Below are 25,472 nucleotides of genomic sequence, written 5' to 3'. Positions count from 1 at the left end.
GAAGTGGCCAGTGCCCCTGTGGAACCTCAACATAGTTCTGGATTTCCTCGCGGGATCCACCTTCAGACCCCTTTGGGGCCTGTCTCTCCGTTCTCTCACTTTGAAGATGATATTCTTGCTGGCTGTGTGTTCAGCACGTCGCATCTCAGAGCTACAAGCGCTGTCCTGCCGTGATCCCTTTCTCAGAATCACTCCTGAGGCTATCCATCTTCGCACGGTTCCCTCCTTTCTACCTAAAGTAGTCTCACAATTTCACCTCAACAAACCATATCCTTGCCGACCACGGCAGGTTTGAAGAAATCAGAAGAAGGGCGTTTGCTACGCCATCTCGACATCGGCAGATTACTACCCAGATACCTGGAAATGACAGAAACAGTACGAAAGACGGAAAATCTGTTCGTCCTTCACAGCGGGAAGAAACAAGGAGAAGCAGCCTCACGGCCCACGATCGCCCGCTGGATCAAAGAAGTTATCAGAGCGGCCTACGTAGAGGCCGGGAAGTCACCGCCTCTGCAAGTCAAGGCTCATTCTACCAGAGCCCAAGCAGCATCTTGGGCGGAATCTAGGATGCTGTCACCCGCAGAAATATGTAAGGCGGCGACATGGTCCTCCCTCCATACCTTCTCTAGGTTCTACCGTATGGATGTCCAGGCCAGGGAGGACACAGCATTTGTGAGGGCAGTCCTACGCGGTCCTCAGGCAGCCTCCCACCCAGTCCGGGAGTAAAGCTCTTGTACATCCCACTTGTTCTGAGTCCATCTGGCTACACGCCAGGAAATGTTGAGATTACTTATCTGATAATCTCGTTTTCCTTAGTGTAGACAGATGGACTCAGCATCCCGCCCGGCTGCCAGTATACATGGGTTTCACCGATTCAAGGTAAGCCTTATCACTTCTTACATGAGTTGCGTCCACTCTACCAGGTGTCGCGTCTTCCAGTTGGGAATGCTGGCGGTCTCCAGCTACTATCAATCGGTCAGGGAATCCTGTTTTCACTATTTCATTGATCGTCAGTTACACATATATCCATAAACAACGCTTTTGCAAGGAAGATTACTGAATTGTCCTCACTTCCTGTGGGTGGTATATGTACCCGTGCTGACTTCAGATCCGTCTCCAATTGCTAGCACGAGCACACTATACCACTTGTTCTAGTCCATCTGTCTACACTAAGGAAAACGAGATTATCAGGTAAAGTAATCTCAACATTTTTCTGCTGACCATTCTCTCTCTATGCAGCCAAGCATCTTCTGGCTTTTACCATTGCTTTATCCACCTGTTTGAACCACCTTAAAATCATCAGATCCTTTGTGCTTAGAAGAATTTTCACCTCCAATACTGTATCTTTCCATTGGGTTTTGCATCCTAAATGCATTACTTCTGCATTTTTTAGCATTAAATCTTAACTACTAGACCTTAGACCATTCCTTAAGCTTTGGCTAGAATCCTCCTCATTTTTCCACACCCTTCCTGGCTGTTCCATCCTGTTACAGATTTTGGTATCATTGCAAAAAGACAAATCTTTACGGACAACCCTTCTGTTATGTCGCTTACAAAAATGTTGGAAAGAATCAATCCAAGAACTGATCCCTGAGGTACATGGCTAGTAACAGCCCTCTCCAGAGAAAAGTCCATTCCCTGTACGTACCTGGATCAGTCCAGACAGTGGGTTATATCCCCCGACCAGCAGATGGAGTCAGAACAGAGTTTGAGAGCGTTCAGCATATAGAGTAGTGCCACCCTCTGCTGGAGCTCAGTATTCTTCTGACTCCAGCAGATGTGAGTGGGGGATCCACTAGCTCCCCCAGATTGACAGGGTTTCTTCATTTTTTGGTTATTTCTTTTTTCTTTTTCTCCACAGTATTTCCCTGTCTTATGTTTCTCTCTTCATTTTGGATCCTTAAAATTAAAAAAAAAAAAAAGACTTTTCAATTTTTGAGAGGCGTGTGTCTGTGGCTCTGCCTTCTCTATTCTGTACTCCTTTCCTCTTCCGTTGGGGTAAGTGGAAGTTTTTGAGTTCTTTCCTCCACAGGTTTGCTTCTTTTTGGTGGTGCCCCCCGTGGATGCCGTTGGGTCCGGCCGCTCCACGCGTCGTTTGTGGGTCCCGCGGTTCGCAGCTCCGCCCGCGGGTGTGTGCTCACTGAAACGGGGGTTTTCCCCCGCAGTTCCTGGACCCCTTCGGCAGGTTGTTAGGGCCATTCCAGCCCCCCGCGGCACTAGCTCGTTTTTGCCCCCCCCCCCCCGAGGCTTTTTTTCCCGGTGCTGACATGCCGCGGTCCTCGAGGTGTGAGGCCTGCGGCGAGGGGAATCAATTTCTGAGGGAGGGGCTTTGTGAGCGGTGCTTCCCCGACGGGGAAGGCACCCTGCAGTCCTCCGGTGCGATTTCGGACCTGCCTCCTCCTCAGCCCGGGCGCGCGGGCCGGCCACGACGCCGCCTTTGGCGGGAACGGCGGCCATTTTAGGGGGACAGCGTGAGACGGACTCGCTCCCAGATGCAGACAGGATTGGTTGCACTGGCTCTCAACAGGCTTTGCCCCCGGCGGGGGTTTGCCCGACCGGGGCTCCCAGGACGGTCCCCCCCCAGGGATTCCAATCAGCTCCCCGTTTTTCTCACCTGATTTTATTCTGGCAATGCACATGGCTTATTTGCAGGGTATGGGAGCGCAGGGCCGAATCCCCTGGGGGCCCCTCCCCCCAAGGTTCCTAAACTTGCTGTTGGTCTCACCGCCTTGCCCGTTACGCCTGGATTCCCGGCCGGGTCCCTCTCCCGTGCCACCCTGGCGTACCACGGGGGCGGCTTTGCCCGGTGAGAGACGACTCCCCGGAACCCCCGGAGGCGCAATCCGGATGGACATACGGAGGGGGACGACCCTCGAGTCCCTATTGATTTTTCTAAAAGAAGAGCTGGATGACACTCATCCACCATATTATTCAGGAGCTGGACCTCGACCCACCTCCAGATCCGACGATCCCTGGGCTCCTGCCTGCTCGCCCACTCTTCTCGCAACGGGGATCCAGTACTTGCCTCCCCTCCGACCTAGGGCAAGGGCTTTCCCTATCCATGAGTCCTTCACTACAGCTTCTCACCATGTAGTGGGACACTCCCGAGGCGTCCTTGAAGGTCACAGTGCCATGGAAAAGCTACCTATACCCGCTCCCCTGAGGATTTTTGGATCTTATCAAAGGTGCCCAAGGTGGATTCATCGGTGTCGGCAGTGACCAAGAGGACGACCATCCCGGTCACGGGTGGAACGGCCCTGTGGGATACGCAGGACCGTAAACTAGAAACCTTCCTCAAGAGGGTCTTCGAAGTCTCTGCCCTAGGTATGCGGGCCGTGATGTGCAGTTCGCTCGCGCAAAGGGCCAGCTTACTCTGGGTACAGCAGCTTCTCACCTCTCAGGAGTTGCCCCCCGAAGAGGCCGCCCAGGTGGACCGTCTGGAATCTGCCATAGCATACGGGGCGGACGCCTTGTATGATCTCTTTCGCGTAATGGCGCGATCCATGGTTTCGGTTGTAGCAGCCTGACGGCTCTTGTGGCTTCGCAACTGGGCGGCGGATGCTTCCTCCAAGTCGAGCCTTGGCTCCCTCCCCTTTCGGGGGAAGTTTTTATTTGGAGAGGACCTGGATCAGATCATCAAGTCACTGGGGGAAAATTCGGTGCATCGGCGTGCCGGAGGGATAGAACAGCGTTCCTTCAGGTCATTTCTTCCAGTAGAACCAGGGCCAGGGCACAGCGACGTTATAGGTCTTACCGGCAGTCCGGTTCCCGGACACAGCCGACAAGATCCCAGCCTTGGTCTCGTTCCTTTCGTGGGCGGAGGCCCGCGAGAGAGGGTCCAGGGCAGGGAAATCCGCCCACAAAGTCCTCCCAATGATGCCAAAGGAGCCCACTTCTCACCTCCCTGGATCGGAGGCCACCTCATGGACTTCTACGAGGAGTGGGCAGTTATCTCCACGGACCAGTGGGTGCTGGACACCATAAGAGACGGTTACGCCTTGGAGTTTGTCCGCCCCCCCGAGGGACCGGTTCATCTTCTCCCCCTGCGGTTCGGATCTCAAGAGGATAGCGGTTCAACAAACACTAGACCGTCTGCAGGAAATAGGGGCCATCGTTCCCGTCCCCTTCGAGGTGGGCTTGGGCCACTATTCCATTTACTTCATCGTTCCCAAAAAGGACAGTTCCTTTCGGCCCATCCTGGACTTGAAGGAGGTAAACAAGGCCCTCAGGGTCAGCCGGTTCCGCATGGATACTCTTCGATCAGTGGTTGCCGCTGTGCACAATGGAGAATTCCTCGCTTCTCTGGATTTCTCGGAAGCATACTTGCACATTCCCATCCTGCCGGCTCACCGGCGGTATCTTCGCTTCAAGATTCTCGGTCAACACTTTCAGTTCAAAGCGCTTCCCTTCGGTTTGGCGACCGCACCTCGGATCTTCACAAAGATCATGGTAGTGGTGGCGGCGGCCCTCCGCAAGGAGGGTATCCTAGTACATCCGTACCTAGATGACTGGCTGATTCGAGCGAAGTCCTTCTCACATGGTCAGACCTCAGTGGCCAGAGTAGTACAATTCCTATGCTCTCTGGGCTGGGTGGTGAACCTTCCAAAGAGTTCCCTTGTGCCTTCGCAACACCTGGATTTCTTAGGAGCGAGCTTAGATACCCGGCGGGGTATGGTGTTCCTGCGCCAGGACAAGGCGCAAGCCCTGAGGGAGCACGTGTCTAGGTTTTCGGCTTTGGAAGAACCAGCCGCCTGGAATTATCTGCAGCTCCTGGGAGTAATGGCCTCGACCATCGACATGGTACCCTGGGCGTTTGCACACCTGCGTCCACTGCAGGCGTCCCTGCTATCCCGTTGGAAACCAGTCTCCCAGGAGTATCAGGTGATCCTGCCGCTTCCACCATTAGCCAGGAAAAGCCTGGATTGGTTGCTTGTCCCCTCGCATCTGGCTCGGGGAGTCTCGCTCGAGGTTCCCAATTGGGTGGTGGTGACCACCGATGCCAGCCTCGCGGGATGGGGCGCTGTCTGCGAAAGAAGCGCCACGCAGGGGACTTGGATGCCAGAGGTGGCAAAGTGGCCGATCAATCGCCTGGAAACGAGAGCCGTGCGTTTCGCTCTCCAGCGTTTTCTTCCCCTGGTGCGACACAGAGAGGTGAGGATCCTCTCGGACAACCGAGACCGTGGCCTACATCAATCGTCAAGGGGGGGGACAAGAAGCAAGCATGTCTCCCTCGAGTCAACTCCCCTGATAGAGTGGGCGGAGAGCAATCTCGTCCGGATAGCGGCCTCTCACATCGCCGGGGTGGACAATGTTCAGGCGAACTTCCTGAGTCGTCAACAGCTAGACCCCGGCGAGTGGGCTCTCTCCGACGAGGCAATGCATCTCATCGTCCGTCGTTGGGGGACTCCACGCCTCGATCTAATGGCGACCTTTCTCAACGCCAAGGCTCCACGCTTCTTCAGCCGCAGAACAGAGCGCGGCGTGGAGGGGGTGGATGCCCTCGCCCTTCCGTGGCCGTCGGATTAACTGCTCTATGTGTTTCCTCCTTGGCCTCTGGTCGGCAAGGTTCTCCGCAGGTTGGAACATCATCGAGGGACTGTAATTCTCGTCGCCCCGGAATGGCCCCGTCGGCCATGGTTCGCAGATCTACTTCAGATGACGGTGGATGGCCCACTTCGCCTGTCCCAACTTCCTCATCTTCTGCGTCAGGGGCCGGTATTTTTCGAGCAGGCAGAACTCTTCTGTCTTGCGGCCTGGCTTTTGAATGGCGCCGTCTCTGCCACAGAGGCTACCCGGAGACAGTGATCTCAACGATGCTTCGTTCCCGCAAGCCTTCGACCTCCGTCGCTTACGTTCAAGTTTGGAAGGTCTTCAAAGCCTGGTGCTCCGACCGCGGGGTCCAAACCATGGAGGCGACTGTCTCGCTGATCCTTCATTTCCTACAGGATGGTCTGGATAAGGGTCTCGCCTATAATTCGCTCCGGGTTCAGGTGGCGGCCTTGAATGTCTTGGTACAGAAGGACTGCTCTCTACCCCTTCAGCCGGATATCGCACGTTTTCTGAAGGGTGCCAAACACCTACGGCCACCGGTCAGGGATCCTTTCCCTTCTTGGAGCCTCAACTTGGTGCTGCGAACGCTGTCGGGCCCTCCTTTTGAACCCCTGAGGGGGTCCTCCCTCAAGGACCTGACCCTCAAGATGGTTTTCCTGGTAGCCATCTCTTCTGCTCGCCGGATCTCAGAGCTCCAAGCCTTGTCCTGCCGGGACCCTTATCTGCGTTTCTCTGACTCCGGGGTTTCCCTTCATACGGTGCCATCCTTCCTACCAAAGGTGGTCTCGGCCTTCCACGTCAATCAAACGGTGGAGCTTCCAGCGTTCGCTCCAGAGGAACCCCGGTCTCTCCGGCTCCTGGACGTCAAGCATGTGCTGCTCCGTTACCTGGAGGTTACCAATGACTTCCGGGTATCCGATCATTTGTTTGTCCTCTGGTCAGGACCGAGGAGAGGTTCTCAGGCATCCAAGACGACTATTGCGCACTGGATAAAGGACGCCATCTCATCGGCTTACATTGCGGCGGGGCGGGTGCCGCCTCGCAGCATGTCGGCTCATTCCACGCGATCCCAAGCGGCGTCCTGGGCGGAATCTCGCTCCGTTTCCTCCCAGGAAATCTGCCGTGCGGCGACGTGGAAGTCATTGCACACTTTTTCCAGACATTACAGACTACACCTGGTGCCTCAGTACAAGGGTTCTTTTGGCGATCAAGTTCTCCGAGCAGGTCTCTCAGGACCCCACCCGGTTTAGGGAAGCTTGGGTACATCCCACTGTCTGGACTGATCTAGGTATGTACAGGGAAAAGAAAATTATTCCTTACCTGCTAATTTTCGTTCCTGTAGTACCATGGATCAGTCCAGACGCCCGCCACTAGGGGTTTCATTAGGTCCTGCTTGGATTCTTCCAGGTAACTTTCATTCTGTTTGTCTCTGATTATTGTTACTGTTCACAGCTCCTCACAAGTTGACTGTTGGTGGTCCCGTTGACCGTTTGTTTACTTATATCTTTCTCTGTTCCTTTTTGGGGACGGATCTGGATCCAAAATGTTGTGTTTTGCTTTTGGGCTTTGCTATGCGTAATACTGAGCTCCAGCAGAGGGTGCACTACTCTATATGCTGACGCTCTCAAACTCTGTTCTGACTCCATCTGCTGGTCGGGGGATATAACCCACTGTCTGGACTGATCCATGTTACTACAGGAACGAAAATTAGCAGGTAAGGAATAATTTTCTTTTTATCACTACCCTTTGTCAACTCCCATTCAGCCAGTTTCTAACAGAGTCAGTTCCTCTAGGATCCTTACCAACGGTGCACAATTTATTTAAAAGTCTTCTATGTGGAGGCTTTAATAGCCTCTTTCATTTCACTATTTATCCAAACTAGTAATCACTTGGTCATCTTTCTACCTTTTCTAATGCAAGGAGTACATCTTTTCTGGGCTTCCATTCCTCATGCAAACTTTTAATCTTTGAAACTACTCCTTTCAGGTTTTTTTTTTTTCAGATTTCCTCTTTTTCTGACAGTTTCCTTGTTTAAAATTAAATGCTCCCTTGAATGATTGTTAAATTTGATTAGGTTATGTTCACTATTTCAAAGCAGCTCGTTCACCGTTCTCTTGTTCCAGATTCTTCATCATAGTGATTAGATCCAGGGCATGCTGCTCCATGAAGTAGTCATTTATAACATCTAGAAAATGTACCTCTTTAGCATGGCCCCAATCAATATTGTGGTAATAGAAATTTCCTATTAAAATATTTCCTGATTTGTTAGCTTTCTTAAATTGTTAGCATTTTACTGACTGTCTTTTCATCTTGGCCCTATAATACAGAGAATTTCAATTTCTGTCATAGAGATTCCACATTGCATTTTGTTTTCTGTATGAGTTATCCTGTTCGACTCTATCCCATCTTTAACACACAGCACCTCCCCTCCACCAATTTAACCCATTCTATCATTTTTATATAATTTTACTCTATCACATTGGTTTCATCCATCCACCATATCTCTAAGATGCCTAGTATGTCTTCATTTTTATTCAGTGCCATATATTCTGACTCTCCAGTCTTATTTTTTGACTTTTGGCATTCGCATACAGACAATTTTAAGTATGGTTTTTCATTGTATTCACAGCCTACCCAGTAGTTGAAATGGGTAGTTTGAATTATTTATCTCTCTCTGCTCTTTATTTAAATGTCTTGGGCTACTTCTGCCTTTATCATAATCATTCTATTGTGATATTCTAATATTCCCATTATGCTAGTATCCTTTGAAGATATCTCACTCTGAACCATGCATCCTGAGCTACTGTTTGCTTCCCCCCATGATCTAGTTAAAAAGTTGCTCTATCTCATTAGGAATATTCTGAAATCCCAACTGGTTTGTGGCCCTCTAGTACTGCATTTTAACATTTTTGCTATAGGTTCTTGTGAGCTCAAATACCTGACCTGTATGATCGCATAGTAGCAGACACTTCAGCATAAAATCAGTGAGCTTCAGGCTCTAGTGTCTTATGAACTTTATATCATATTCCATCATAATAGTGTAGTACTGGGCACAGATCCTAAGTTACTAGCTAAGGTGGTGGTGTTTTTCCAACTTAATCAATTGTCCACCAAATGTTTGCTCAAAGAGATGAAAAAGTAATTCATACTCTGGATTCGCAGAGAGCTATTGTCTTCCATCTAGAGCAGATAAATGCCCAGATTTGTTTCATTTGTCCCTAATAGGCCTAGGGGTCCAGTGACAAAGCACACCATTAGAAATTGCAGGCCTAATTTTAGAGGGACTTGTCAAGCTCATAATGTTAGGGCCATGTTGGCATTGGTTGCCCACCCACAGTCTATTTCCATTGAAGAGGTTTGCAACATTGACTACTGACAAACCTCCTAGCATGATAATAGGTTTGGACTGTCTGTAAAGTACAACTGCATCCCTCTTAGGGGGCCTTTTTATGATTTCTGATCGTCTTCCATATTGAGAAAAGAAAAATGTTCTTGCCCTTTAGCAGCAGCAGTTTTCCCATTTTTATTGAAAATATCTCTCAGCTAGGGAATCCCACTTGTGTGACTTGGTGAACCAGTTTGTATTCAGAGACAATAAAGTTGCTTACTTGTAATGGAGGAGTTCTTTCTCAAGTCAATACTGTTTCATATCATTGAGGGGAAAGGCCACACATGAGCAGTGTAAGACCTTTGTTTTTCCTGAAAGTTCTGTAAGTATCCATCTAGTCAATGCCAAGCACAATTATTTTATTTATTTATTTATTTTTAATTTTTATATACCGGAATTCCTGTATGCAATACAAATCAATCCGGTTTACAAGTAACGAAAAGGTTGCCCTGGTCTGGGAGGTTAGACCTGGGTTTTTTTTTACATAAAACATAGAACAATAACAATAAACCATTGAACATTATTACAAGGAACATTGAAAGTAACAATAATATTTAACAAATTTAACCTTTTTACAAGGAACTTTAGTAGTGAATATGGTCTGCAGTAAACGGTTATATAAAGGTGAATAATGACTGTTAAATAGAAATGCGACTAAGCAAGTACGGTATGAAAATTAAGTGTCAAGGTGTTGGTGACACCCTGCAATGGTTGGATCTGAAAGTCAGGAGGAGGTGCCTATTGGAACGCTTGCCTGAAGAGCCAGGTTTTTAACCTTTTTTTGAACTCTGGTAGATTGGGTTCGAGTCGTAGGTCTGGTGGGAGCGCATTCCATTGGTGTGGTCCCACAGTGGAGAGTGCTCTTTTTCTTAGTGTTGATTTGGCAGGAGCTGCGGCTAAAGTGCCTTTGTAGGCGCTTCTAATGGGTCTGGAAGATAAGTGTGGACGAAGTTGGGTTTGTAGAGATATAGGTGCGACGTTATGAATTGCTTTATGAATGATGGTTAATGTTTTATATAGGATTCTCTGTTTGGGTAGCCAGTGGAGGTTGCTCAAGATGGGGGTAATATGGTCTCTTCTCTTAGTGTTAGTTAGGTTTCTGGCTGCGGCATTTTGTACTATCTGTAGGGGTTTGATGCTGTTGGAGGGGAGGCCAAGTAAGATTGAGTTGCAGTAATCAAGTTTCGAAAAAATAATGGATTGAAGAACGAAGCAAAAGTCATTGAAGTGAAGGAGTGGCTTTAGTTTCTTTAGGACCTGTAGTTTAAAGAAGCAATCCCTGGTGGTTGTGTTTATGAATTTTTTTAGGTTAAGTTGATTGTCAAGCCATGCTCCTAGATTCCTGACGTCAGCAGAGAGCTCCATGTTTAAAGATGTGGTTTGTGTCAGGCTAGGTGTGTGGGTGTTCGGGTTGTGTGAAATCAGTAGCAACTCTGTTTTGCTGGAGTTTAGAATCAGGTTCAGGCTGGAGAGTAGTTGTTTAATTGGTTGAAGACAATTCTCCCAGTAGGCGAAGGTTTTTTGAATAGATTCTGTGATGGGGATGAGGATCTGGATGTCGTCTGCATAGAGGTAATGAGTAAGTTTGAGTTGTGATAGCAGATGGCAGAGGGGGAGGAGGTAGACGTTGAACAGGGTGGGAGAGAGGGAAGAACCTTGAGGTACGCCTTATGTGACCACTTGTGTGACTGGTAAACTTCTTTTCTTCAGACAGCACCTGTGTGGAATGCATTTTCTTTTTGGATCAAGCCTTAACAATGTAGGAACATAAGAACATCACAACAGAAGAATGTGCGGCAATCAATTAAACTGGACAATAGCACTATTAATGAAGTATAAACAATTTAATAAGTGCGCACACCAATAGTGCACAAAATTCAAATACTAAACGTAAATACGTAGTTATACAAAGCCCCGACACGGCCGTGTTTCGCGTCAGGCTGCGTCAGGGGGATGAATTCCAAAGTTCTTAAAAAAGATAAGGGTGAAGATCTGGTTACAGCGAGAATCGCTAAGTGTCAGTCACTTCATACATGGAGTCCCAAAACGTTTTATCAATGACAAGCGTCTAAGAAATAAATTGAGTCCACCGGGAACATCGCAACAGGTTGTGGAAACTTCAAAGAATGGACCCAAAGGTCTCAACCACATATAATTCTACGAGGTAAAAGCGCGGGTTGGAGACGAGCTTCTCACACTGTGCTTGTGCCCGACATCATAGAAAGCTAGAAAAAACAAGTTTACTTAAGGAGGTTGTCAATAGTGTAATCGCGATGTCACTATTGTCAAGTTAAGTGTAAAACATTGATAAGACAGGCGAAGAGAGAATTTGAAATGAAGTTGGCCATAGAGGCAAAAACTCATAATAAAAAGTTTTTTAAATATATCCAAAGCAAGAAACCTGTGAGGGAGTCAGTTGGACCATTAGATGACCGAGGGGGTTAAAGGGGATTTAGGGAAGATAAGGCCATTGCAGAAAGACTAAATGAATTCTTTGCTTCCGTATTTACTAATGAGGATGTAGGGGAGATACCAGTTCTGGAGATGGTTTTCAGGGGTGATGAGTCAGACGAACTGAACAAAATCACTGTGAACCTGGAAGATGTAGTAGGCCAGATTGACAAACTAAAGAGTAGCAAATCACCTGGACCAGATGGTATGCATCCTAGGGTACTGAAGGAACTCAGAAATGAAATTTCTGATCTATTAGTTAAAATTTGTACCCTATCATTAAAATCATCCATTGTACCTGAAGACTGGAGGGTGGCCAATGTAACCCCAATATTTAAAAAGGCTCCAAGTGTGATCTGGGTAACTATAGACCAGTGAGCCTGACTTCAGTGCCGGGAAAATTAGTGGAAACTATTCTCAAGATCAAAATCGTAGAGCATATAAAAAGACATGATTTAATGGAACACAGTCAACATGGATTTACCCAAGGGAAGTCTTGCCTAACAAATCTGCTTCATTTTTTTGAAGGGGTTAATAAACATGTGGATAAAGGTGAACCGATCGATGTAGTGTATTTGGATTTTCAGAAGGCATTTGACAAAGTCCCTCATGAGAGGCTTCAAAGAAAACTAAAAAGTCATGGGATAGGAGGCGATGTCCTTTCAGGATTACAAACTGGTTAAAAGATAGGAAACAGAGAATAGGATTAAATGTCCAATTTTCTCAGTGGAAAAGGGTAAACAGTGGAGTGCCTCAGGGATCTGTACTTGGACAGGTCCAATGCTCAAGTACCCAGATATTTCAGCCGCAGGCGGGATCCTCTATCCCAGGGGATCGATGCCTTGGTACAGCCATGGCCTCAGGGGATCCTGCTATATGCCTTTCCTCCATGGCCCCTGTTGGGTGCCATTGTACACAAGATTCAGCGGCACAGAGGCCTAGTTCTCCTAGTGGCCCCGGACTGGCCAAGAAGACCCTGGTACGCAGACATGAGAAGACTACTGGCAGGGAATCCACTTCCCCTGCCTCCACACAGGGACCTGCTGCGGCAAGGTCCCATCCTCCACGAGGATCCAGCTCAATTCTCTCTTACAGTCTGGCCATTAAGAGGGCTAGACTGAAGAAAAGAGGATACTCGGGGCCAGTAATAGATACACTCCTCCGAGCACGCAAGTTCTCCACATCACTAACATATATAAGGATCTGGAGAGTATTTGAAGCCTGGTGCGAAACTCACGGCACCAATCCACATGCCGCTAGGATCCCTATTATTTTGGATTTCCTGCAAGATGGACTTCAGAAGGGTCTGTCCCTCAACTCCATCAAGGTTCAAGTGGCAGCGCTATCCTGCTACGGTCCTTGAAGTGACGGCAACAGCATCGCCACACACCCAGACGTTTCACGTTTCCTGAAAGGAGTCAAACACATTCGCCCGCCACTGAAGTGGCCAGTACCCCTGTGGAACCTCAACCTAGTTTTGGAATTTCTAGCGGGACACGCCTTTAGACCACTTCGAGGCCTGTCCCTCCATTTGTTAACCTTGAAGATGGTGTTCCTGCTGGCTGTATGCTCAGCATGCCACATCTCAGAGCTACAAGCACTGTCCTGCCGTGATCCATTTCTTAGAATCACTCCAGAGGCTATCCATCTTCGCACGGTTCCTTCCTTCTTACCCAAAGTAGTCTCACACTTCCACCTCAACCAAACCATATCCTTGCCTACCACGGAAGGTTTGAAGAAGTCGGAAGAAGGTCGAATACTACGCCATCTCGACATCGGCAGGCTGCTGTCCAGATACCTGGAAATGTCAGAAGCAGTACGAAAGACGGACCACCTGTTCGTCCTTCACAGCGGGAAGAAGCAAGGGGAAGCGGCCTCACGGGCAACCATCGCCCGCTGGATCAAAGAAGTTATCAAGGCAGCCTACATAGAAGCGGGAAAACCACCACCTCTATGGGTCAAGGCTCACTCTACCAGAGTGCAAGCGGCCTCTTGGGCAGAAACTAGGATGCTGTCGCCTGCAGAAATATGTAAAGCGGCAACGTGGTCCTCCCTCCATACCTTCTCCAGATTCTACCGTCTGGACATCCAGGCCAGGGAGGACACAGCATTCACAAGTGCAATCCTGAATGGACCTCGGGCAGCCTCCCACCCAGTTCGGGAGTAGCTTTTGTACATCCCACTTATTTGAGTCCATCTGCTACATGCTAGGAAATGTAGAGATTACTTACCTGATAATCTCCTTTTCCTTAGTGTATGCAGATGGAGTCAGCATCCCGCCCGGCTGCCGGCATACATGGGGATTCACCGACTCACGGTAAGCCATGTTTTCTCATATAGGGCATCCACCCTGCCGGGTGTCGACGCCTTCCGGTTGAGAACACTGGCGGTCTCCAGCTACTATCAATCGGTCAGGGTAATCATGTTCATTTAATCGATCGGTCAGTCACACATATATCCATAAAGCTTTTGCAAGGAAGATTACTGAGTTGCTGCACTTCCTGCGGGGGTATATGTACCCGTGCTGACGTCAGATCCGTCTCCAACTGCTAGCACGAGCACACTATACCCACTTGTTTTGAATCCATCTGCATACACTAAGGGAAAGGAGATTATCAGGTAAGTAATCTCTACAATTCCAGTGCACAAAGTACTGGTAGACCTGCAGCATCGACTGTGGGAACATTCTTGTACTGTTCCTCCAGTGAACAGGAGAACTGATGCTACTTACTTGGTGCAGCATATACCTGGTTTCCAAAAACCACAACTGCCACATCAGTTGGTAGTGGTAGAGTCAGCACAAAAGAAGTCAAGGAGACTTCATCCCCATTCTTCAATGCCCCCAGGCAAGGATCAGAAGTTTCTAGATATTTTAGGACGCTACATGTTTCAAGGATCCATGCTGTAATCAAGAATTGCCTCATATCAGCTCTACATGACACAGTACCAACATAACCTGTGGAAACAAGTTCAAGAAGCAACAGAAACTCTTCCACAACAATATCAAGAAACGTTTAATGCTATTATTCATAAAGGCCTTGAGGCTGGAAAGCACGAGGTCCGTGCAGCTTACGATTCATTCGAATCAGCCTCTTGAATGTCAGCTACAGGCATTAGTGCCAGGAGATGGGCAAGGCTGAAGGCATCAGACCTCAGACCTGAGGTTCAAGAAAGGTTAGCGGACTTGCCTCGCACAGGCGAAAACCTGTTTGGTGAAAAAATCCAAGACTCAGTTACACATCAGCTCCTTCTCTGGCTCCCGCGGTTGGAGCCCCATCTCCGGGGCAGGAGCCCCCACGACGTGGGCCGATTGAAGGATCTGAAGATCCTGACGCTGTTGTGCCGTGACCGGAGAAACCTTTAAACTCGGGCTCTCCTCGGTGGTGCTATGCGCCGGGCGTCGCACGCACTTTTGAACATTTCCATTTTATTATTTCCTTTATTGCTATGGTTTGTTTAATGATTGTGCTATTCTGTGATGCATAATAGTTTAATTTGAATTACATTAAAAATGAATGCATTTTGTCTGATTACTCACAATTTCTTAAAATGCTACATATCTTACAAATTCTGCCAGGGATATGTAAGCGCAACTGTAGGTGTGGACATGAAAATAAATAAAATCATTCAATAACACTTCCATAGTCAATATAGCCATAGTATATCTGTCTTTCTCCTTTAAAATAATTTCATATTTACATTAGTCATATGAAGTATTGGAGGCTTATGCTTTTATTTTGAAATAATTCATAATTTACAAAAATATTGCATGAGAACAGGCAGTTTGTAGAACTTTTCTGGTATCTTCATTAACTTTGGCTTTATCACTTCCATCAACTGAATAATAAACAGTGTTTACTCTTTGAGACTGTTGAAGCAAGAGCCACATACCACCTTCAATTAGAACAATGAAATTGAGAATGATTTGTTTTATTTGAGAGAAATCATGAATGTTTAAGGCCACATTTTAATAGAATGCTTTGTTCCACTATAATGTTTTACATATACATGAAAAAGTAAAGTTAAAAATGTAGTCCTAGCATAGCAAACTCTTTAGTGCTATGTATTTCAGGAAGTAAACTTCTAATTGAGTTAATATGAAGTAGCCATAGAATGGTCTAAGTTTTGATCTTTTTGTTTCTCTCTAGTAGTATTTAATGAAGGTCTTTTATTTGATTATCCTTTTTGAAATAGAATTGTCATGCATTTTTGTTAATAGTTACTGTAAATAGCCATCACTTACTGGAGGCTGCAAGTTCTGAATTCACATCAGATTTAAAATGTAATCCTGCTTTCTATTTTGCACTTTTTTAACGTGCTTGTAAGTATTAATAAAAAAAAATAAATTCCAATATTATTGTGACAGTTGAGAATGAACTTCTGATGTCAGTACAGGAATGCAGGTCTCTGTATGAAAGTTTATTTTTATAAACTGTTCTTCCAGTACCAGACTGATCAGTATGGTTCACAGCAAAATAAAAAAAGTTATGGCATTGTAGGAATTAAATGACTGCAATAACATAAAAAGCCAAGTTCACTAACTCGTGCACTTTTAAGAATAAAAGTCTTTTAAAAAATATTGTTTCCAGTTTTCATTTATAGTTAATATTATTACAAAATATCTCTGGTTGTCCTCCATTAAGGCTGAGTTGTTGTAAGTCCTGGTGTCGGTGACTGATTGTGGTGGATAATATTTCTCTCTTTTGCCCTTTAGCATGCATCATTACAAGAATTGCTATTTTTATATTGATTGATACCATGCTGAGATTAGGTTACATTAAGCAATAGTTAGATGCCAAATTACACACAGAGAAATATATAAAGCTGCATATTTTCTTAATTACATATTTTTTGTGTATTCTTGGTTTTAAAAGGCATTATTTCATAGGGTTTTTTTAGTTCTAAATAGCTGTTCTGGTCCTAGAGAAAACGAAGTTCTTTGTCATTTTTTTTTTTGAATTCTTTATTTATCATTTTCAAATACAATTATCATACATTGTATTCATAAGAAATACATAAGATAGAGGTCAACAATATAATTTCTGAATAAGAAAAAATTTCTTAATACATCAAACTTTAAATTAAGCTCCAACCTATTTCCATGTCAATACAAATGGAGAGATGCTTGAATCTCTAACTGAAACTCTGGGAGCTAAAACTGAAATATATCTAACAAACAAATAAGTGGCAAAACCTATACCATTTTAAATTATTTACCCTATTGGTCTATCGGGGAAGATGTTGGATGTTGTTCTTTCTTTTGTTCAAGAAACAACTTGAGTTGATCCGGGGTAAAAAAAATAAAGGACTAAATAAAGGAATAAAGTTTACTTATGAAACACTTAAGGGGAAACGTAACTTGAAAGTGAAACCCAGTGACAACACCTCTTGACGGAAGGATAAAAACACCTTCCGCCTTTGCTGTGTTGTCACTGCCAAATCTGGAAAAATTTTTACAGGTTTCTCCAAATAAAGAATGGGAAACTTGTTAAAATACTTTTTCATTATTTTATTCAAATCGTTTACAGAGAAAAAAGTCACTAACAAAGTTCCTCAGTCAATAATTTTTGCATCTGAATCTTCAAGAAACCTCGTTAGATCTCCCTGAAAAATCTCTTCAGATAAATTCCTCGTTCTAGTGGATTTAGGAAGGAAATAGCAGTTATTTACAATGGGTGATTCACCAGGAACAAGGTCGAGGGCCTCTTGAAAAAATTTTGTAAGAGTGATTAAAGGAGTTTCTCCTGTCACTCTAGGAAAATTTAAAATCTGGATATTGAGGCGTTTTGCATTGTTCTCAAGTGCTTCTAATCTATTTGCAATCTGCTCTCTATCCTTGACAACTGCTGTATTAAATTCCTGATTTTTAATATCTTTATTTTCTAAATTCCTAATCCTTTCATCAGATCTATTGAGGTGATCTTGAATCTGGACAGAGTCTTGCGAATACCTTGAATTGTATAAATCAAATTTTCCCTCTAACTCCTTAATATTCACAGTCATCACTGCTATCATTTCCCAGATTGAATCCAATGTTATCAGTTCAGGCCGAGCAGGCATTTCCACTTTCTTGCTGCTAGAAAAATTAGCAGCATCAAAAGCCGTCCTTGGTTCCACTAGGCTTATGGCGGGGCTTTGTGCCCCTCCCGCCATAACCTCTTGAACACTGATCTCAGTTAGGACTGTTTCATTGCCTTGCCCAGGTTTTCTCTGAACTGGGGGAAGTCCGATGTTTGGACTTAGAGAAGCCTTCTCTGCAGAGTTGGGACGTCCTCCCACACTTCCCGGCTCATCAGGTTCCTTGGCACTCTGAACATGCGGAATAGGTGAAACCATAAAATTTGTGATTGCCTGTTGAATGGGTAATGCTAATGAGGAAGAGGGCAGGGAGGGAAAAACCCTTACTTTCTCTTTCCTCTTAGCTGGCATGTTATCTACTCCCACACACAGGCTTTCACAAGGTTTCTAAATTAGCCACTCAATACTAGAGTCAAGCAGGAGGGAGAGATTCGAAATGAATTTCAAACAAATACCTGGAGCCAGCGGCAAAGTACGGCAAAGTCTAAAAGGCGCGCGCGGCTTCAGCTGCGCGCCGGCTCTGCTGCGCGCCGCTCACAGATCGATTTTATAGGCCGCTTCCGTCTCCGGCCCAGGGCTCCGCCCACTGCACACCGCTCTCCCTCTGCCGCCGTCGAGGCTCAAGAATTACCCCCGGAAGGCAGGCAAGATGTTCCCAATCACAAAAAGGGTACTCCTCCTCTCCCTCCTCTCTCGAGTCCTGGTCGGTAGCAGATCGATTTTTATAGGCCGCTTCCGTCTCCGGCCCAGGGCTCCGCCCACTGCACACCACTCTCCCTCTGCCGCCATTGAGGCTCAAGAATTACCCCCGGAAGGCAAGCAAGATGTTCCCAATCACAAAAAGGGTACTCCTTCTCTCCCTCCTCTCTCCTTGTCATATTTTTTAAAGGGCCAAAAAAGATATTCTAGTGCTTGAGCTTTTGAAAGGCTTAAGAAGTCTTGAAAGTTCATGCACCTAACATCCTTTTTGTTGGTCCTGTAAAAGGTGTCAAAATCTTAAAAAAAAAAATAAATCCTCCAATTGGGAAAGCATGAACTTACTATTATTTTATGGAAAGCTTTTATTTTGTAGCTAAATTAATGATCCTTATATATTTTCTCTATAATTTTATAAATTGTATTGGCATTTTAATAGTTTTTTTATTGTCCAGAAGAATGCTGAGCTGTATAGAGAGGAATAACCAGTAAGAAAAAAAGAGGTGATAATGTTCTTGTACAGGTCCTTGATGAGACCTCACCTGGAGGTACTGCATTCAGTACTGGTGCCCCGTATCTCAAAAAGGATAAAGACAGGATAGAGGTGATCCAAAGAAGAGTGACCAAAATGGTGAGGAGTCAGCATTGGAAGACTTATGAGGGAGAGGCTGAAGATCTGAATATGTATACCCTGGAAGAGAGGAGGTGCAGGGGAGATATGATACAGATCTGCAGATACTTGAAAGGTTTTAATGATGCTCGGTTGTCAAACCTTTTCCTTTGGAAAAAAATCAATAGAACTAGAGGTCATGAAATGAAACTCCAGGGAGGATGGCTCAGACACAAAGTCAGGAACTATTCCTTCATGGAGAGGGTGGTGAATGCTTGGAATGCCCTTCTGGAGGAGGTGGTGAAGACGAAAACAATGAAGGAATTCAAAGGGGCATGGGATAAATACTGTGGATTCCTTAAAGGCTAGAGGCTGGAGAAGAGTGCATGGGTTAACTGGGGGTAACTTGCTGGTGTGGCAGTTGCTACCCTTAACAAATAAGCCTTGATACTGTTAATGCAACTCCATCATTGCTCTCTGCTTCAATGGCAGTGGGAAAAGGGGAAATGGATTCAGACAACAACCAAGGGCCCCCGACTTTTATGGTTTGGGGAACAAATAAACATGGGGTAACTTGCTGATGTGGCTTTTACTACCCTTAATCACTAAGCCTGATACATTTGATGCAGCTCCAACATTGCTCTCTGCTACCACAGCAAGGGTTAAGGGAAATTGGATTCAAACAGCATCTGAGGGCCCTGACTTTTATGGTCTGGGAAACAGATAAGCATGAGGGTAACCTGCACAGTGCGGCAGATACTGGCATAAGTTTGCTGGGCAGACTGTGTGGATCATTTGGTCCTTTTCTGCTATCATTTTTATGTTTCTCTGTTTGTATTTTGCATGCTGTCAGTCACAAGAAGGGACTGAATTAGCATACGTTTGAAACTTGTGAGCAGTAGGCCTAATCGCCAAGTCTTCAACCTTCCCTACTGGTGTGCGGTCACTAAATATACGCAAGGCAAATATATGCAGATTAATACAAATTTAGAATATTGTTAAATGAAAAGTGTTCCTAAACGTAGAACAGATTTGTGCTTTTAAAGTTGATAATGGAGAGTGTTTAGCTATTTTTATTTGTAAACAATTAAACCAAATAATTGTAGTTTTCCAGAATGGGACTAGAATGCTTTAATATTTTTCTTTCCTTAGCCTTTGAAGACCCTGACAGTGCTGTGGATGACAGAGACAGTGATTACCGCAGTGAGACCAGCAATAGTATTCCACATCCTTACCACTCTACTACCCAGCCCAATGCCTCTGTGCATCAGTTCCCTGTACAAGCACATTTGAAACAACAAGATGACTCTCGGGACTCTTGCACTGATTCTATGCAGAGCTATGATATTGATTTTCCAGATCGAAGGACCATGAGGTAAGTCTATGCTGTAACTTATTTTTATTGTTTACAAAACTTTAAAACTTGAAGGTGTAGTGCAAACAGAAAAGGATTAGCTAGCTGATATTTGGTAGTGATGGACTCGTAATGATTAGGCCTCTCTCATTGCTTTGGGAAAAATCAGGCAAGACCCAAAGTGGTAAAATAATCTGATTCAGCATTACTTACCAATGAACTCAATGGCAGAAGGGTCTGCTTGAAAGCAGGAACCATTCTGACATATATCTGAAAAAGCACAACCTTTATAAAAATCTTCGGAGGAGGGAGGCGAAAGCAAGTATTACCTGAGGAAGGCAGCGAAGTCCGGGGGTAAGCGGTGGCTTGCCCCGACGGAATTTTGGTGAACATCTCGCTGCTGTTGCTGGACGAGGGGCACTTCCTGCTTCCGTTAGGAGGCGGGACTTGGACTACCTTCTATAAATTTTCAGCGCTCAGCCCGATTCAGACGAGGAGGGAGGCGAAAGCAAGTATTACCTGAGGAAGGCAGCGAAGTCCGGGGGTAAGCGGTGGCTTGCCCCGACGGAATTTTGGTGAACATCTCGCTGCTGTTGCCGGACGAGGGGCACTTCCTGCTTCCGTTAGGAGGCGGGACTTGGACTACCTTCTATAAATTTTCAGCGCTTAGCCCGATTCAGACGAGGAGGAAGGCGAAAGTAAGACTGCCTAGATTACCATTGGCAGCAAGATAAATTAGTACATTGGTTACAGTCAAGGAAATTGGTTACAGTCAAGGAAATAAAGCCACAAATTACCAAGATGAGGACTATCCAATGTAACTGCTGTGGAGCCTTTATTCTGAGGGAAAGCATCTGGAAACTTAGAGCTTGCCCAATTTGTGCACAACTCTCATCCTTGAAAATGGAGCTGACTGTGATTAAAGATCAATTAGCTTCAATTAAAAGAATTACACCCACATTGCATTACTCAGAAAATAATTCCCCAATACCACAAACAAACCAGGAGTCAAGAAAAGGAGATCCATTAGGCTCAGGTAGGACCCACAGTCACCCATTCTTGACAGAAGAGCAGCCAACAGGTATACCGCCCCACTCAAACAGGTCATCAGGAAATTCTTTAAAAACCAGGAATACAGTTGGCTCTGGTAGAATTAGACCTGTGATGAGGAGACACACAATGTACCAAATGCAAAAAGAACAACAAGCCTTCTCTAAAATAAAAACTGAAGAAGTTCTTGAGAAAAGCATTGCAGTATTACCAGAAAAGAGAGAGGAAAACACAATGCATGCAGTATTTAAAGATCCATAAGCAAAAAAAAAAATCTAATTGAGATGGAAAACTCTGTCAACAGTGGCACTACCGCAAAAAGAAATAGTGAAGTGAATAACAAATCTCAACAAATATCTCACAAGGAGTCCAGGAAATGCAATAACCGTAAAGAGAGTACCTGGAAGGCTATGACCACAAATGCTCATAGTTTGGGAAATAAAATCCCAGATCTGCAGGCCCTAATGGCTGAGGCAGAATTGGACATTGTTGCTATCACAGAAACATGGTTCACAGAATCTCATGAATGGGATACAACAATACCAGGCTACAACTTGTTAAGGAAGGACAGAGAGGATAGAAAAGGGGGAGGTGTGGCTCTTTATGTCAGAAACAACATCCAAGCAACTGAGCTACAAGGAAGTTGGGGTATTGAAGAAGCTCTATGGGTCGACCTAAAAAACGATGACGGAGCATCCATTTATATTGGAGTGGTTTACAGGCCTCCAAACCAAAAGGAAGAGCTGGACAGAGATCTGGTTAAAGACATCCATAAGATAGGTAAGAAGGGAGAAGTGGTGATCGTGGGTGACTTTAATATGCCAGATGTAGACTGGAAAATCCCATCTGCAGAAACTAAAAATAGTAGAGCGATAGTGGATGCCATGCAAGTATCTTTGTTCAAACAAATGGTGTTGGAACCCACGAGAGAAGGAGCTATACTCGACTTAGTGCTCACTAATGCAGATAATGTCTCAGATGTCCAGGTGGGCGCCCACCTCAGCAGCAGTGATCATCAAACGGTATGGTTTAATATCACTAAAAGAATAGGGAAAAGAACCACAAAGACCCGAGTTTTACAGTTCAAAAACACAGACTTTGAGGAAATGGGGAACTACCTGGAGGAAGAACTTAAAGGATGGGAGAACGAGAGAGATGTGGATCAGCAGTGGACCAATCTAAAAGGAGCAATCACCAAGGCAACTGCTCTATATGTTAGAAATGTAAAGAAAAGCAAAAGAAAACTGAAACCTATCTGGTTCTCAATGGAGGTGGCTGACAAAATTAAAGCTAAAAGAACAGCATTCAAGAAATATAAAGGATCCCAAAGGGAGGAGCACAAAGAAGAATATTTGTATCAACTGAGGGAGACAAAGAAATTAATCAAGTTGGCAAAGAGTCAAGCGGAAGAGAGGATTGCCAAGGAGATAAAAAATGGTGACAAAACATTTTTCAGATACATCAGCGAAAAGAGAAAGGTCCAAAGTGGTATAGTGAAATTGAAAGGTGGTAATGATCAATGTGTAGAGAGAGACGAAGAAATGGCAGAAATATTAAACGAATACTTCAGCTCTGTGTTCACTAAAGAAGACCCTGGAGAAGGACCATCTCTAAACAACAAGAAAATGGAGGGAAGGGGAATAGATGAAAATCCTTTTACAGTAGAAAATGTGTGGGAAGAACTAAAGAACCTGAAAGTGGACAAAGCCATGGGGCCTGATGGGATTCATCCAAGGATATTGAGGGAGCTCAGAGATGTTCTGGCGGGTCCGCTGTGTGACCTGTTCAATAGATCCCTAGAAACGGGAGTGGTGCCGAGTGATTGGAGAAGAGCGGTGGTGGTCCCGCTTCACAAGAGTGGGAACAGGGAAGAGGCAGGCAACTACAGACCGGTTAGCCTCACTTCGGTGGTGGGAAAAGTAATGGAGTCACTGCTGAAAGAGAGAATAGTCAACTATCTACAGTCTGGAGAATTGATGGACCAGAGGCAGCATGGATTCACCAGGGGAAGATCCTGTCAGACAAATTTGATTGACTTTTTTGACTGGGTAACCAAGGAATTGGATCAAGGAAGAGCACTAGATGTCATCTACTTGGATTTCAGCAAAGCTTTTGATATGGTTCCGCACAGGAGACTGGTGAATAAAACGAGAAGCTTGGGAGTGAGTGCCGATGTGGTGACCTGGATTGCAAATTGGTTGACGGACAGAAAACAATGTGTGATGGTAAATGGAGCCTTCTCTGAAGAGAGAGCGGTTTTAAGTGGTGTGCCGCAAGGATCGGTGTTGGGACCGGTCCTGTTCAATATCTTTGTGAGCGACATTGCAGACGGGATAGAAGGTAAGGTTTGTCTTTTTGCGGATGACACTAAGATCTGCAACAGAGTGGACACGCCGGAAGGAGTGGAGAGAATGAGACGGGATCTAAGGAAACTGGAAGAGTGGTCGAAGATATGGCAGCTGAGATTCAATGCCAAGAAGTGCAAAGTCATGCATATGGGGAGTGGAAATCCGAATGAACTGTACTCGATGGGGGGGGAAAGGCTGATGAGCACGGAGCAGGAGAGGGACCTTGGGGTGATAGTGTCTAATGATGTGAAGACAGCGAAACAATGCGACAAGGCGATAGCAAAAGCCAGAAGAATGCTGGGCTGCATAGAGAGAGGAATATCGAGTAAGAAAAGGGAAGTGATTATTCCCTTGTACAGGTCCTTGGTGAGGCCTCACCTGGAGTACTGTGTTCAGTTCTGGAGACCGTATCTACAAAAAGACAAAGACAAGATGGAAGCGGTACAGAGAAGGGCGACCAGGAAGGTGGAGGATCTTCATAGGATGACGTACGAGGAGAGATTGAAGAATCTAAATATGTACACCCTGGAGGAGAGGAGGAGCAGAGGTGATATGATACAGACTTTCAGATACTTGAAAGGTTTTAATGATCCAAAAACAACAACAAACCTCTTCCGTAGGAAAATAATCAGCAGAACCAGGGGTCACGATTTGAGGCTCCAGGGAGGAAGATTCAGAACCAATGTCAGGAAGTATTTCTTCACGGAGAGGGTGGTGGATGCCTGGAATGCCCTTCCGGAGGAAGTGGTGAAGACCAGAACTGTGAAAGACTTCAAAGGGGCGTGGGATAAACACTGCGGATCCATAAAGTCAAGAGGCCGCCAATGAAGAGTGGGTGACTCGCCAGAATGATGGCTATTGACACAATACCCTTACTAAATAAACATACACATGCTTACTGTGACTCCTACATCGCTCTAAGCTTCAACAGCAAGAGGTAATGGAAAAAAGGATTTGCACTCATAAAGAGGGGAGTAGCTGGCTTGTTACGGCGGTTACTACCCCAAACCAAATATGCCTGATACTTCACTTTCAATGCATATACAGCATAGCTCTCTGCTTCAATGACAGGGGAGAAGAATAACTGATACTTCACACATCCAGCAGAGCTCTCTGCTACAACGGCAAAGGAGAAGAAAAAGGGTTCGCACTCAAAACGCGGGGAGTAGCTGGCTTGTTACGGCAGTTACTACCCCAAACCAAATGTGCCTGATACTTCACTTTCCATGCATATCCAGCATGGTTCTCTCCTGCATCGGCATGGGAGAAAGACTGATACATCACGCATTTCCAGCATAGCTCTCTGCTTCAAGGGCAGGGGAAAAAAAAAAAAAAAAAAACAAACCCTGATGCTTCACGCATATCCTGCATAGCTTCAACGACAGGGGTGAAGAAAAAAAAGGATTCGCAATCACAAAGCGAGGAGTAGCTGGCTTGTTACGGCGGTTACTACCCCAACCAAATGTGCCTGATACTTCACTTTCAATGCATATCCAGCATGGCTCTCTGCTTCTACAGCAGGGGAGAAGAAAAAAAAAAAAAAAAAAAAAAAACCAACAAGAGCTGTACAACATAGTCTAGGTAAAACAAATAAGCATGGGTGTAGCTTGCTTATCGCGGCGGTTACTGCCCCTACTACCCCTAACTAATCAAGCTAGATATTTCACTTGCATGCAGCTCCATCACTGCTCTCTACATTAATGGTGGGGGTGGAAGGGGAATAGAACAAGGAGCTAAGAGTAACAGATAAGAATGAGAGAAAAAATGTGTGAGGCTTGCTGGGCAGACTGGATGGGCCATTCGGTCTTCTTCTGCCGTCATTTCTATGTTTCTATGTTTCTATATTACCTGAGGAAGGCAGCGAAGTCCGGGGGTAAGCGGTGGCTTGCCCCGACGGAATTTTGGTGAACATCTCGCTGCTGTTGCCGGACGAGGGGCACTTCCTGC

The 25,472-nt window shown here is 45.6% G+C and overlaps 1 protein-coding gene across 4 annotated transcripts in view; it reads left to right on the top strand.

The window, feature by feature from the left end:
* Positions 1-25,472, top strand: part of UNC13B (unc-13 homolog B) — a 1,232,326-nt gene that overhangs the window by 300,377 nt on the left and 906,477 nt on the right. For all 4 annotated transcript variants that reach the window (XM_029581856.1, XM_029581857.1, XM_029581864.1 and 1 more), the window contains one exon: positions 19,926-20,148. In XM_029581856.1, coding sequence (XP_029437716.1) covers positions 19,926-20,148 — 223 coding nt within the window. The remainder of the gene's footprint in view (positions 1-19,925; positions 20,149-25,472) is intronic.

Source organism: Rhinatrema bivittatum, chromosome 1, assembly GCF_901001135.1.
Source record: "Rhinatrema bivittatum chromosome 1, aRhiBiv1.1, whole genome shotgun sequence".
Classification (NCBI taxonomy): domain Eukaryota; kingdom Metazoa; phylum Chordata; class Amphibia; order Gymnophiona; family Rhinatrematidae; genus Rhinatrema; species Rhinatrema bivittatum.
Note: the sequence above shows the minus strand (reverse complement) of the source record. Positions and strands in the feature narration are given on the sequence as shown.